Consider the following 11383-nt stretch of genomic DNA (forward strand, 5'->3'; position numbering starts at 1 on the left):
CACTGCCCACTTTACACTGCGTGCATGCGTGCTTTACAATTTGTGTTCCACTTTGCAGGAATGGGTAAAGGCCAACACCGCATGCCCACCAAAGACGAGCTGGTGCAGCGTTACAACCGTATGAATACAATACCACAGGTAAGAGGCGGGACTTATGATAAACATAATGACATAGGCCTTCCTCATGTTGCTGTTCTGCCATTTCAAGCAGAGTCGTCCAATCCAATCAAGATTTCTGCAAAGTCGAAATCTGAACTGCATTGCACTTTGTGAAGGTAAAAACAGAACGAATGTCAGGCACCTGACATTAACGACACACCAGAGCTTTATGTTGTTTGTATTCTCTCTCGTTGAAACAGTGATCACATCCAAGGATCTGCAGAAGCACGGCAACATTTGGGTGTGTCCCGTGTCGGACCATGTTTGTACTCGCTTCTTTTTTGTGTGAGTAAACGGCTTTAAATCGCTTCATCCATTTTCTGGAGCGCTTGTCCTCATTCAAATCTCAGGCAAACTGGAACGTATCTCATTTACATCCTGGACCAGTTGCCAATAGTGATGGGAAAATGAAGCTTCATGAAGCATTTGCGATACTTTTTTACTCCTCTAGATGATGCTTTTGGTTTAAAGAAGGGTTAGTCAGTGCAATGGAAATGGATTAAAATGCCACTGCGTCTTTAAACCAAGAGTGCCATCTAGAGGAGTAAAAAATAAATAAAAATTGCAAGTGCTCCATGAAACTTTATTTGTCCATCATTACCAATCAGTCACAGGGCACATATCAATGTTGTTCAGGTCTCAGGTAACAACCAATCACAGCCCATCTTCAGAAAAAAGGTGAGCTGTGATTGGTTGTTGCCTGAGCCCTGAGCAACATTGATGTCATCTTCAGTCGACAGCAAGTGGCAAAATGGCCGCCCCCTGAGATGGATTAAAAATGGCTGGATTTTACTGCTTAACTCATATTGCACTAATTTTAACCAGAATACCATAGTTAAGTTTAGTTTAGATACGTTTATTTGTTGTTAAAAAAATATTTGGTGGATGCAGCCTCTGACCTGAATAGGTCGCTTAAAGCAATGGTAGTTATTACAAAAAAAACGGCCAGCAGGTGGCAGCAGAGTATAAGAGATCAACCAGGGCCATGTTGCAACAAGTTTTTCCCCCCAGGGTTTTAAACTAAGCTATATTCTAATGCTAATTGCTAATGCTAATTGCTGCAAAACGGAAACAGATAGAAATATACTTTTTTTTTTTTTGATGAAAGTGGTAGGTTCCATGTTTTTATAGCAATAGAACACAATATTCTACGGGCCTTGCAAAATCAGTCAAAATCCAGTAAAAAACAGCCGGGAGCGAAGGGGGTTGCTTCAGTGAAAAAGACTGGGAGTGAATGAGTTTTAAGAATGATAAAAACCATCAATATTATGAAAACACAATATAATGATGCCACATACATTAGCTAAAGCAGTTCCCAATCAGTATTTGTCTAATATAATGATCTTTTTTTTTTTTTTTGCGTCTGCAGGTACGAAGACGGCCAAGTGGGAGACGCCAACATTAACACGCAGGAACCCAAGGTGCAGAAGGAGATCATGCGCGTGATCGGGACCTAGATCTGCATCTCCAGGCTGATGGAGGATTTTTGCAAGAGGGGCCGCACTTCATGTAATGTAGAACCATGCATCGCTGTGGGCAGAGTTGCGCAAGCAGGCGGACATAAAGAAAATAAAATGAAAAAAAATAACAAGCGAGTGAATGTTTTGACCTTTGAGGTATTGGGGGACATTACTGTGTTCTTTTTGTCGGACTAGATTACGCTCTTGCGGACACTTTTAACCGTAAACATGTTTACTGTATGGAAAAAAATAAGTCACTGGCATGACTTTTCCACACTTACAGCCTGCTTCATCTCCTTTCTTGCTGCATATGTACTGTATCGCCATCTATATTTTTTCATTTTATATATACAATGATATATATATATATATATATATATATATATATATATATATATATATATATATATACTCTAATGAACGCTACATCCATTTGTGGGTCATCTGTAAAGGATGTAAATGCACTCACCTTTTTGCAAGGGTAGGGAACCGTTTTCCTTAAAAAACATATGATGCAAAACAAATGAATATTATGTATGAATTCTGGCTCATTCACTGCCATTGACGGCTATTGACGTAAAAAATTCATTTGAACTATTTCTATTAGTTTAACAATTTTTTCCACTTTTGTTAACAAGAGTATGAAAACCTAGACTTTTTTATCGTACATTTAGAACAGATATAAAATGTTTGATTAATCGTGAGTTAACTATTGAAGTCATGCGATTAAATACAATTAAAAAATGTAATCGCCTGACGCGATTAAAGAAAAGAAAAAAATTATTAAAATTAGAAGCGTCAGACGATTAACATTTTTAATCGTTATTAATTGCATGGCTTCACGAGTTAACTCACGATTAATTGCAAATTTTATATCTTTTCTAAATGTACAGAAAAAAATTCTAGGTTTTCATACTCATGTTAACAAAAATGGAAAAAAAATAGAATAGAAATAGTTAAAATGAATTGTGACGTCTATAACCGTCAATGGCAGTGAATGAGTTAATTTTATGTGTGTTTAGAAGTGCAAGGCAGGCAATGGGCCCTCTCGTGGGCCTCACATACAAGCTCATAGTGGGTTCCCCATCCCATGCGACAGATGATCGCAGATCATTTTTCACGTGGAATATTGTTTGAGTAATGGCATCAATTAACGTCTGTACAATTGTTATCTAAAGGGCAAGCGCAGCTCTGTCATATTGTCCTTGGCCAATGGAATTCATTTGCCAGAATTCAATTAGGGCGGCTTTGAACTATCCACTAAAGGCACTTTGATACAATGAGATTTATTGATAGTGTTATTATTTTGTCATGATGAATCCAAACATTCCACAAGGTAAATGTCCTTAATGCTGAAGTGTATAAGAACTTTTTCGTTTACTTTCAGTTTCTACACATCACAGTTGTCACAGATTTTTTTCTAAGGCACATAAATCTATTATTAGATTTCTCAACACATTTGTTGCACAATACTGTAAAGTTGTCTATTGAGCAGCCACACTACCAAATATTTGATCAAATAAAAATGACAGCTAATTTTGACTTTTTTTTTTTTTCAAAGATATATTGATTGGTTTTTCAATAAAATGAATGACTGACAAGATTATGTACCTGAACAGCACCTTATAGTAGTTTGTTTTCCATAGTGTGCATTATTTTGTGTTTGTGGGCATCATTTTTCCTCTCAAATTGCAACCTTGTATAGATAATCTGGTTTATCAATTTAAAATTGACTGTGTTCTCAACATCATATGAGACATTGCACTTACTCAACGCTTGCCTAAAAGGACGTGTCCTTTGCGTCCTGGAAGAAAAGGAAAAATAATTACATTTGGAGACTGTAATATTCTTAACTGTCTGTACAGAGAAGGGCTGTAAATATGGATGAAATATACCAAGCAAAGAACTGATGTCTGTTTTTTTGGGGGGGCTTTTTAGCTGCAAATTTGAACGTTTATTCTCTCGCCGCTTGTCTCTGGTGTGTTTGAGAAGATGAAAGTCAATGATGTAAAGTGGGATTAAAACAAAAATAAAATCCTGATTTTGCATATTACATAAATTCTCCTTTTTTCTTTTGAGAATTTTGCTTACAAAAGGATGACCGGCATCATCCATCTTTCAACAGAAGGGGGCGCTCCACCAGCATAGCAAGTCAAATGTGTCCTATACAACTACTGTATATGAATGAGCTCACAATGTTAATTAACATCCTTCAGCAATATTCATCACTATACATCATAACTGTACAACATTATTCTTGTGATTTTTTTTTAAATGACAATGGTCAAATTTTTTTCTGTTAATTGTAATGTTAAAAATTGTAAACAAAACGGCAGTAAAAAAGTGTCAAGTCAATTTTCCATGATGTTTCCTGTAGAACCAGGTTATGTACCGACCTGCCTAGATACATTTCGCTATTCATAAATCCAAGTTTGCTAGTGTGGAACGCATCCTCAGATATTTGCTTAAAATGTATTTTATTTTTGGTGTTGTTCTATAACACTTTCAAGATGACACAAGATGGCGCCAAAGCCTTAGCTAAGAGGGACGTGCTAACTGCCTTCAATGTAGAACGTTATAGTGATACAAAAGTGATGCATTTGAATTTTTTTCCTCTTTTTTGTTGTTGTTGGGGGGCTTACTTGAGAGATAGATAGACAGATAGAGATAGAGCATTGAAAGCAGTGGTACTTTGACTTAATTTGTGAATTTTTGGTTTTGCATCAAAGTTAAGCTCTTGTGCTAACGATTTTGTCTGGAGACGCCACAGCGGCAGATCTGCCACTATGACATCTGAAGACAAAACTGCTTTGGTTTTCGTCCTGCAACAACCCCCCCCCCCTTTTTTTTTCAAAAGCAGACCCAGTTGTCCCTCCGAAGCCATTTTGTAAGTGCAATTTCATAATCGGCCACAAAGAGGCGCTCTGGTTTCAGGTTTCTTTGCATTCTTGAAGTGACGAGACACAAAAACACACTTGGATGTGGTTGTTGTTTGGTAGAATAAAACGAGTAGCAACAGAGGGGTCAGCAAGGTGTCTGGCAACCTGGGGGGGGGGGGGGGGGGGGCACGACCTGCGCACCGTCCAAGGAAGTGCGGTAGTTCGATTCCCGCACAAAAGGAGCGATTACCGGTGGAGTCGTGTTAATCAAGCGTTTTTTTATCGAGCTTGGGGACGCGGCTCCAGAGGAGGTCGGCGGGTTGGGGCCGAGCCCCTCCGGGAACTCACCCCTGCAGTGCAATAAATGGAATGTGAATGTTATGCGTGGCAATTAATGCAGACACATGGACTGAGCACGTTGTGCGTCATTAGGCTTGTTGGGCCGATCCCCCACGGAGAGCACGGGAAGCAAGTATCTTGATGATTTAACAAGTAGATGCTTGACGGGAGCTGGAGAAGCAAAAACAGCGGTTACGGGTGATTACCGAGCACGGTAGCTGGCGGGCTGGCTTGAGCATACAAAATACGTGTTGGCTCATACCGAGCAAAAACAACAGGATTCCAGTTCCCTGCTTTACAGTCTGGCCCTGAGCTCCCGTAATCCCAAACTCCCATTCAAAAACAGCCAGGCTGGATCTGTGAGTGTGTTGGTGCTTTTTCACTCCCTCCTCGTGTGTATGCATACTTCATCATTGTCATCTAAAAATGATATTTTGGTTAATATTGCGTTTGTGGAGCAAAATCTGCCTCGTTTTTATTTATTTATTTTTTAATCCATATCAGAGGTCGGCCATTTTGCCACGTTGCTGTCGACTGAAAAGGACATCGCAGTTGTAGTTGACCAATCACGGCTCACCTGTTTATTGAAGCTGAGCCGTGATTGGTTGATATGTTAGCCTACATATTATTTTTATTTTACGACTGAGACAACGTTTTTCTCACAATCCTTTTTTCTGATATCTTTAGTTGTGCCTTTTTTCTCGTACTTGTAAGATTTCTTCCGCGTTTTTCAGATGTGACTTTTTTCGTTATAAATGTGGTACATTTCATTACGTAACGTAAGTTTTACTTGTGAGTTTACAACTTTTTTTTTACTGCGATAATACAACTGTTTTTCTCTTAACATTACGAAAAAAAATTCAGCATGCACACGTTTTGCATAACTGTACAGCCACTATCTTTCATTCTCTCTCTCTCTCTCTCTCTCTCTCTCTCTCTCTCTCTCGCTTACACACACACACTTTCTCTCTCTCTCTCTCTCTCTCACACACACACACACTTTCTCTCTATCTGTCTCTCTCACTCTCTTCTCTCTCTCTCTCGCATACACACACACTTTCTCTCTCTCTCTCTCACACACACACACACACACACTTTCTCTCTCTGTCTGTCTCTCTCTCTCTCTCTCTCTCGCATACACACACACACTTTCTCTCTCTCTCTCTCTCTCACCTACACACACACACACACACTTTCTCTCTATCTGTCTCTCTCACTCTCTTCTCTCTCTCTCTCTCGCGAACACACACACTTTCTCTCTCTCTCTCTCTCACACACACACACACACACACTTTCTCTCTCTGTCTGTCTCTCTCTCTCGCTCTCACACTCTCTCTCTCTCTGTCTCTCTCTCTGACTCTCTCTCTCTCACACACTCACTCTCTCTCTCTCTCTGTCTCTTCTGTCTCTCTTTCTTTTTCTCTCTCACACTCTCTCTGTCTCTCCCTGTCTCTCTCTCTCTCTCTCTCTCTCTCTCTCTCTCTGTCTCTCTTCCATCTAAAGACACGGCTGTTGGCTTCTTGGAGATGCCATTCCTTGTGCTGTGAGGCGACCAAAGTGAAATCAGGTGGTGGGGGCACCATAAGATGGTGGGGCTAACGCGCCATTGACATGAAGCCAACAGCTGTGTGGCTAATGTTTTGTGACACGGAGACCTTCTGTTTCTCAGAGAGCGATACAGGAGACGCCGTTTCCATCTTCAACAAATGGCTTTGCCACTCTGTCATTCACCCCCTAAGTCTTAATTATCACTCACGTCATTTTTTTTTGTTCTCCCCCCCCCCCCCCCATATACATAGGATCCATATTATTCCGCAGCGCAATTTGCAAGTGGCATTTATGACAATAACCCCCCCCCCCAAAAAAAAAGAGAGGGGGGGGGGGCAAAAGTGTGGTGCAATCTGGCAGCAACAGTCCCCTCCTTCCTTTCTCTCTCCACCTCCGAACCTCTTCTGTTCCTGTGTGCTGTTTTCCCTTTTGCTATTAATTTAATTTTTATAGCATTCACACTATTCACACAAACCGCCCCCCTATCTTCCTTCAAGCGGAGGAAAAGGAAAGAGCTGATGTTGATTTTTTTTTTTTTGTCTACCTCCCCTCCCCTTCCCTCTCTCCCTCTCTACCTCCCTTCATAATTCATTTTGGGATTAATTCCTCTCGTCGTCTTTGGAGACAATCCTAATTCTTTATTATTTCCACTTCACAGGCTTGATGACATCCACGTATCCACATATCATATTCAGGGGCAACTTTATACCCAGCAGACCTTCTACTTTAATTCCTCATGATACTTTTTACAACTATGAGACAGAAGTGTACTTTGGTCGTATTGTACTGAGCTGCCAGGTCAGGGTGAGAGTGCCGTTGTTGCTATGGTATCGTAGCATTAGGTCACACCGGGCCACAAAATGGTCATATCCGAGCCATAACAGGAGATTTGGAATTTAGAGTATCTGCAGGATTTTAAGGCTGGGTTGGGGTTTTAATTTAGGGCTTCAATACAGTTAATCAAGTTGGGTGAGGATTTCAACACACGTTGGGGGTTTCAAATGAAGTTGCAATTTGAAACCAGGGTTAGGATTTCAAATAAGGTTTGGGGTTTTAGAATTGCAACTCAGTGATAGGGTTCACTGTATAATTAGCGTTTCAACATAGGGTTAAGGTTTTAAAAGGTTTTGAATAGTTCAAACAATGGTTAGAGTTTAATATTAGTGCCTGACTTCAAGTTTAGGGATGTTAATTATTATTTGGTTTTAGGTCTGGGTTAAGGTTTCAAGACAGTGTCAGAGTTTTAATTTAGGGCTTTTTACGATAATAAGATCCTAGGGTTTCAACAAAGGATTAGGAAAATTCCAAGTTAGGGTTTGAAGTCAATATTAAGGTTTCAAATCAGAGTTTCATGACAGGGGGTTCAATTATTAGGTTTAGCATTTCAAATCAGGGTTTCAAAGCAATTTTAGGGTTAAAAATAGGGTTTCAAACCATGGGTAGGGTTCCAAGGTGGGGTTTCCAACCAGAGTTTCAAATTGGGGGTTCAAGCCTGGTTTGGGGTTTCAAGCAAGATTTTGGGTTTGGATTAGGGTTTCAAATTGAGGACAAGGTAAGAATTAGTGGTTAGGGTTCCAAGTTTAGGTTTAGGTTTAGGCTTAAATTTAATATTAGGGTTTCAAAATGGGTTTAGCCAGAGACGGGTTCAAATTATGCCTATTCAAGCCTGGGTTATAGTCTCAAACAAGATTTAGGGTTTCATATTGGGGTTTCAACCTATGGCAAGGGTTCAAAAATGGGGTTTCAAATGTTGGGAATTCACCCAGGGTCAAAGTTGAAAGTTAGGATTAGGTATGAAGTTGGGGTTTCAAATGAGGTTCCTTGTTCATACTAAACAAGCATGAAAGGTCATTGCTTCTTTTCATCTTCATCACCCTCATCTTCCTCTTTCTTTTCCTTTTTATTGCCATTTCCCCGTCGTACGTCTCCATCACGCTTCCCTCTCTGCTGTCTTCCATTTCTCTGCCTCTCATTCCACCTGTGAATGGCCACCATCTCTCCATTTTTCTGCCAATCTTTTATTTCTATCATTCTTTTGTGACACGTCCTTTTTGCGCTTTTTCTCCGTCAGCCACTTTCTCAAATCGCCACATTTTTAGGGACCATTTTCACTTGCCAAGGCCGCTCAATCTCCACACACACACACACGCACGCACACACACACACACACACACGCACACAATGTGTCCCATCTCCAATTCACTATTAAGTGGGACCCCGAATTTCCCCTGAGCTCTGTTATGGCGGCGGCCGCCTCGAGAGTCCGGCTGTGCGAGATGTGTTGTCTGCTCCCTTACCATTCAATTACACGGCTGTAATCTGACAGGCTCCTCATGGCCTGTGTGCACGTGCATGAATGTGTGTCTGTCTTTTAACATCATCGTCTATCGCCCCTGCATTTGTATTCCTGTATGTGCGCTCTGTACGAAATAAATAGATAAATAAATAAATAAAGCATCAAACAACACATCATTTATTAATTCATCAATCAGGGCTTTGGTCAATGGCTTGGATGAGCTTGGTGTGGGGAAAAAAAACAACAACCTAGAAGTGTGATCGTGTGCTCCCAGATCTCACAAGGGTTACCACTGATTGCAATGAGTAGATTTCAGATGGTAACAGAAGAACTGGAAATAATCCACAGAGGCAAAAAAAAGAGCTCAGGGCACGTACTGGTATATTTGCAATGTTCGTGACATATGATTTTAGTTTATCTCGCCAGATATTTATTATAAACACCAACTTTCACAATAGAAATAAACAGATCAACTAGAAATAATCCATAGAGGCAAAAAAAAAATGATAAGAATGGTCCGAGGCACACAGGTTGCCTGGAAAGAATCCACAGACAAAAACAAAAAAAAAACAAGACAAAAATTCCCAATACACATGGTTAGGACCATTCCATGAAATTATGTGAACAATTATCTCAATACCTTGTACAATAAGAATAAACAAAATGACATGAAATAATCAACAGAAGCAAAAAAAAAAAAAAAAAAAAAACCTGTGACGAGATTAACAGTCATGATTCTGCGATCACTCTTCTCATTAACTATTCACGATAACCACCATTTTACCCAACAGAAATAAACTGAAATAAATACAATCTTGCACAAACAAAATAAACACAACATCTGGAAATAATCCACAGATTAAAAAAAAAAAAAAAAGTATTTCGCTTGCTTGGTCTTGTACATGATGGTAGCATCATATGATTGTATCATTATGATTACTGTATGCGATTGCTGCTCTTGCCCCTTATTAATGATAACTGCCACCTTGCGTGAAAGATATAAACAGAATGACAAAAATAATACACAGAGACAAAAAAAAAAAAATCTCGTTGGCATGCATTTTAGGTTATATGCACAATGTACTGTGTGTCATATGATATGCAATTGCACCTCTCGCCAGTTATTCATGACATCCACCAACTTGAAAATAATCCAAAAAGTCAGGAAAGCGCCAGCACAGGACAACTTCCTGTAGGTGTCCCAAAACTTTTGTCAATACAACCCCATTCGAATATGCATGGTCTTTGTAGTCTTTTATTTTCCCCTTAATTATTCCATACTGTACAAGACGTTGATGTCCTATCCAGTCCATCAAGTTCTTCCTTCATCAATGTCGTCATGTCTCTCTTTCATCTTCATCTTCTCCCACTGTCTTCCCCTCCCTTCCTCATTTCTCTCTCTCTCTGTCAGAGCGTCTATGCGAGGCAGGCAGGCAGGCTGGCAGGCTGGTTGGCTTGCTTGCTGGCTGGCTGGCTGGCGGTGTTGACCTGAGAAGGGCTGACATTCAGGGGCCGGTCCCCCGCCTGCAGCGCTGACATTTCTGCCAGACTTTGATGGCGCCTTTGAAAAGAGATGTGTGGAAAGGAAGAGCTGCCATGTCTCCCTTCCACCAGAGCTGGAGAACTCCAGCTACTGTCGCGGGCGACTACACGAGTACTCGTTGGAAGAAGAAAACTCCTAGGACAAATTATTCTGACAGGGTATAATAACTTTCACTCTTCTGGAAGCTTTTCTACAACATTTTTACAACAATTTTCAAGTTTCATCTACAGATGACAAAAATTGCTCAAGATGATGGAAAATGGTGTAATTTGCATGCTAGACCATTAGTTGGCAGTGTTAAAACCACCAGGATCTTTTGACCACCTAGTTTATGCAATATTTGCTGGAGTCCCAAAAATATGTATTATAAATCAAATTCATTATCATTAGAAAGGAAATATTATAAAGTGCCACTGAAAGAATGAAAATACAGAGAATGAAGATGTCTTGCAATTTTAAATGAAATGTTGTCAAATCCAGAAAATTTGCTGAGGTCATTCAAACTCAAACAACCTACAATTACTAAAAACACGTCATATTGAGGTACTTACTTTGCACACACACATTGTGAATCGAGTCAATTTGTGGAGGGGCTCAAACGTGCTACGTTCACTTTCATCTGCCCATCAGCGTGGGTCTTAAATGTAGTTGGTCAAAACATGCCTAATTGAAATTGAACTTGTCTAATAAACTAACGACCAGTGCTGGAATTACACAAATGTAATAAAACCTGGCCTTTTAAACAGATGTGTGCTCATTCACTGCCATTAACGGCTTTAGACGTCAAAAATTCATTTGAACTATTTCTTTTAGTTTAACATTTTTTCCACTTTTATTAACAAGAGTATGAAAACCTAGAAAAACTAAATATTGTACATTAAGAACAGCTATAAAATTTGTGATTAATCATAAGTTAACTATTGAAGTCATGCGATTAATTACAATGAAAAATTATAATCGCCTGACGCGATTAAAAAAAGAAAAGAAAAGATTACAAAAAATTAGGGCCGTCAGGCGATTAAATTTTTAAATCGTAATTAATCGCATGACTTTACTAGTTAACTCACGATTAATCACAAATTTTATATCTGTTGTAAATGCACAATAAAAAAAATCTAGGCTTTAATACTCTTACTGACAAAAGTGGGAAAAAATGTTA

General features: G+C 39.6%; 1 protein-coding gene across 4 annotated transcripts in view; it reads left to right on the forward strand.

Moving 5' to 3' along the window:
- LOC144050364 (protein mono-ADP-ribosyltransferase PARP6) overlaps positions 1 to 3235 on the forward strand; it is a 28347-nt gene extending 25112 nt beyond the window's left edge. For 3 of the 4 annotated variants that reach the window (XM_077563523.1, XM_077563521.1, XM_077563522.1), the window contains 4 exons: positions 59 to 138; positions 209 to 275; positions 360 to 444; positions 1529 to 3235. In XM_077563523.1, the coding sequence (XP_077419649.1) occupies positions 59 to 138; positions 209 to 275; positions 360 to 444; positions 1529 to 1616 (320 nt within the window). In that variant the 3' untranslated portion in view covers positions 1617 to 3235. The remainder of the gene's footprint in view (positions 1 to 58; positions 139 to 208; positions 276 to 359; positions 445 to 1528) is intronic. The other variant, XM_077563524.1, reaches the window with a different exon arrangement.
- Positions 3236 to 11383: the final 8148 nt, after the last annotated feature.

Source organism: Vanacampus margaritifer, chromosome 4, assembly GCF_051991255.1.
Source record: "Vanacampus margaritifer isolate UIUO_Vmar chromosome 4, RoL_Vmar_1.0, whole genome shotgun sequence".
Taxonomy (NCBI): domain Eukaryota; kingdom Metazoa; phylum Chordata; class Actinopteri; order Syngnathiformes; family Syngnathidae; genus Vanacampus; species Vanacampus margaritifer.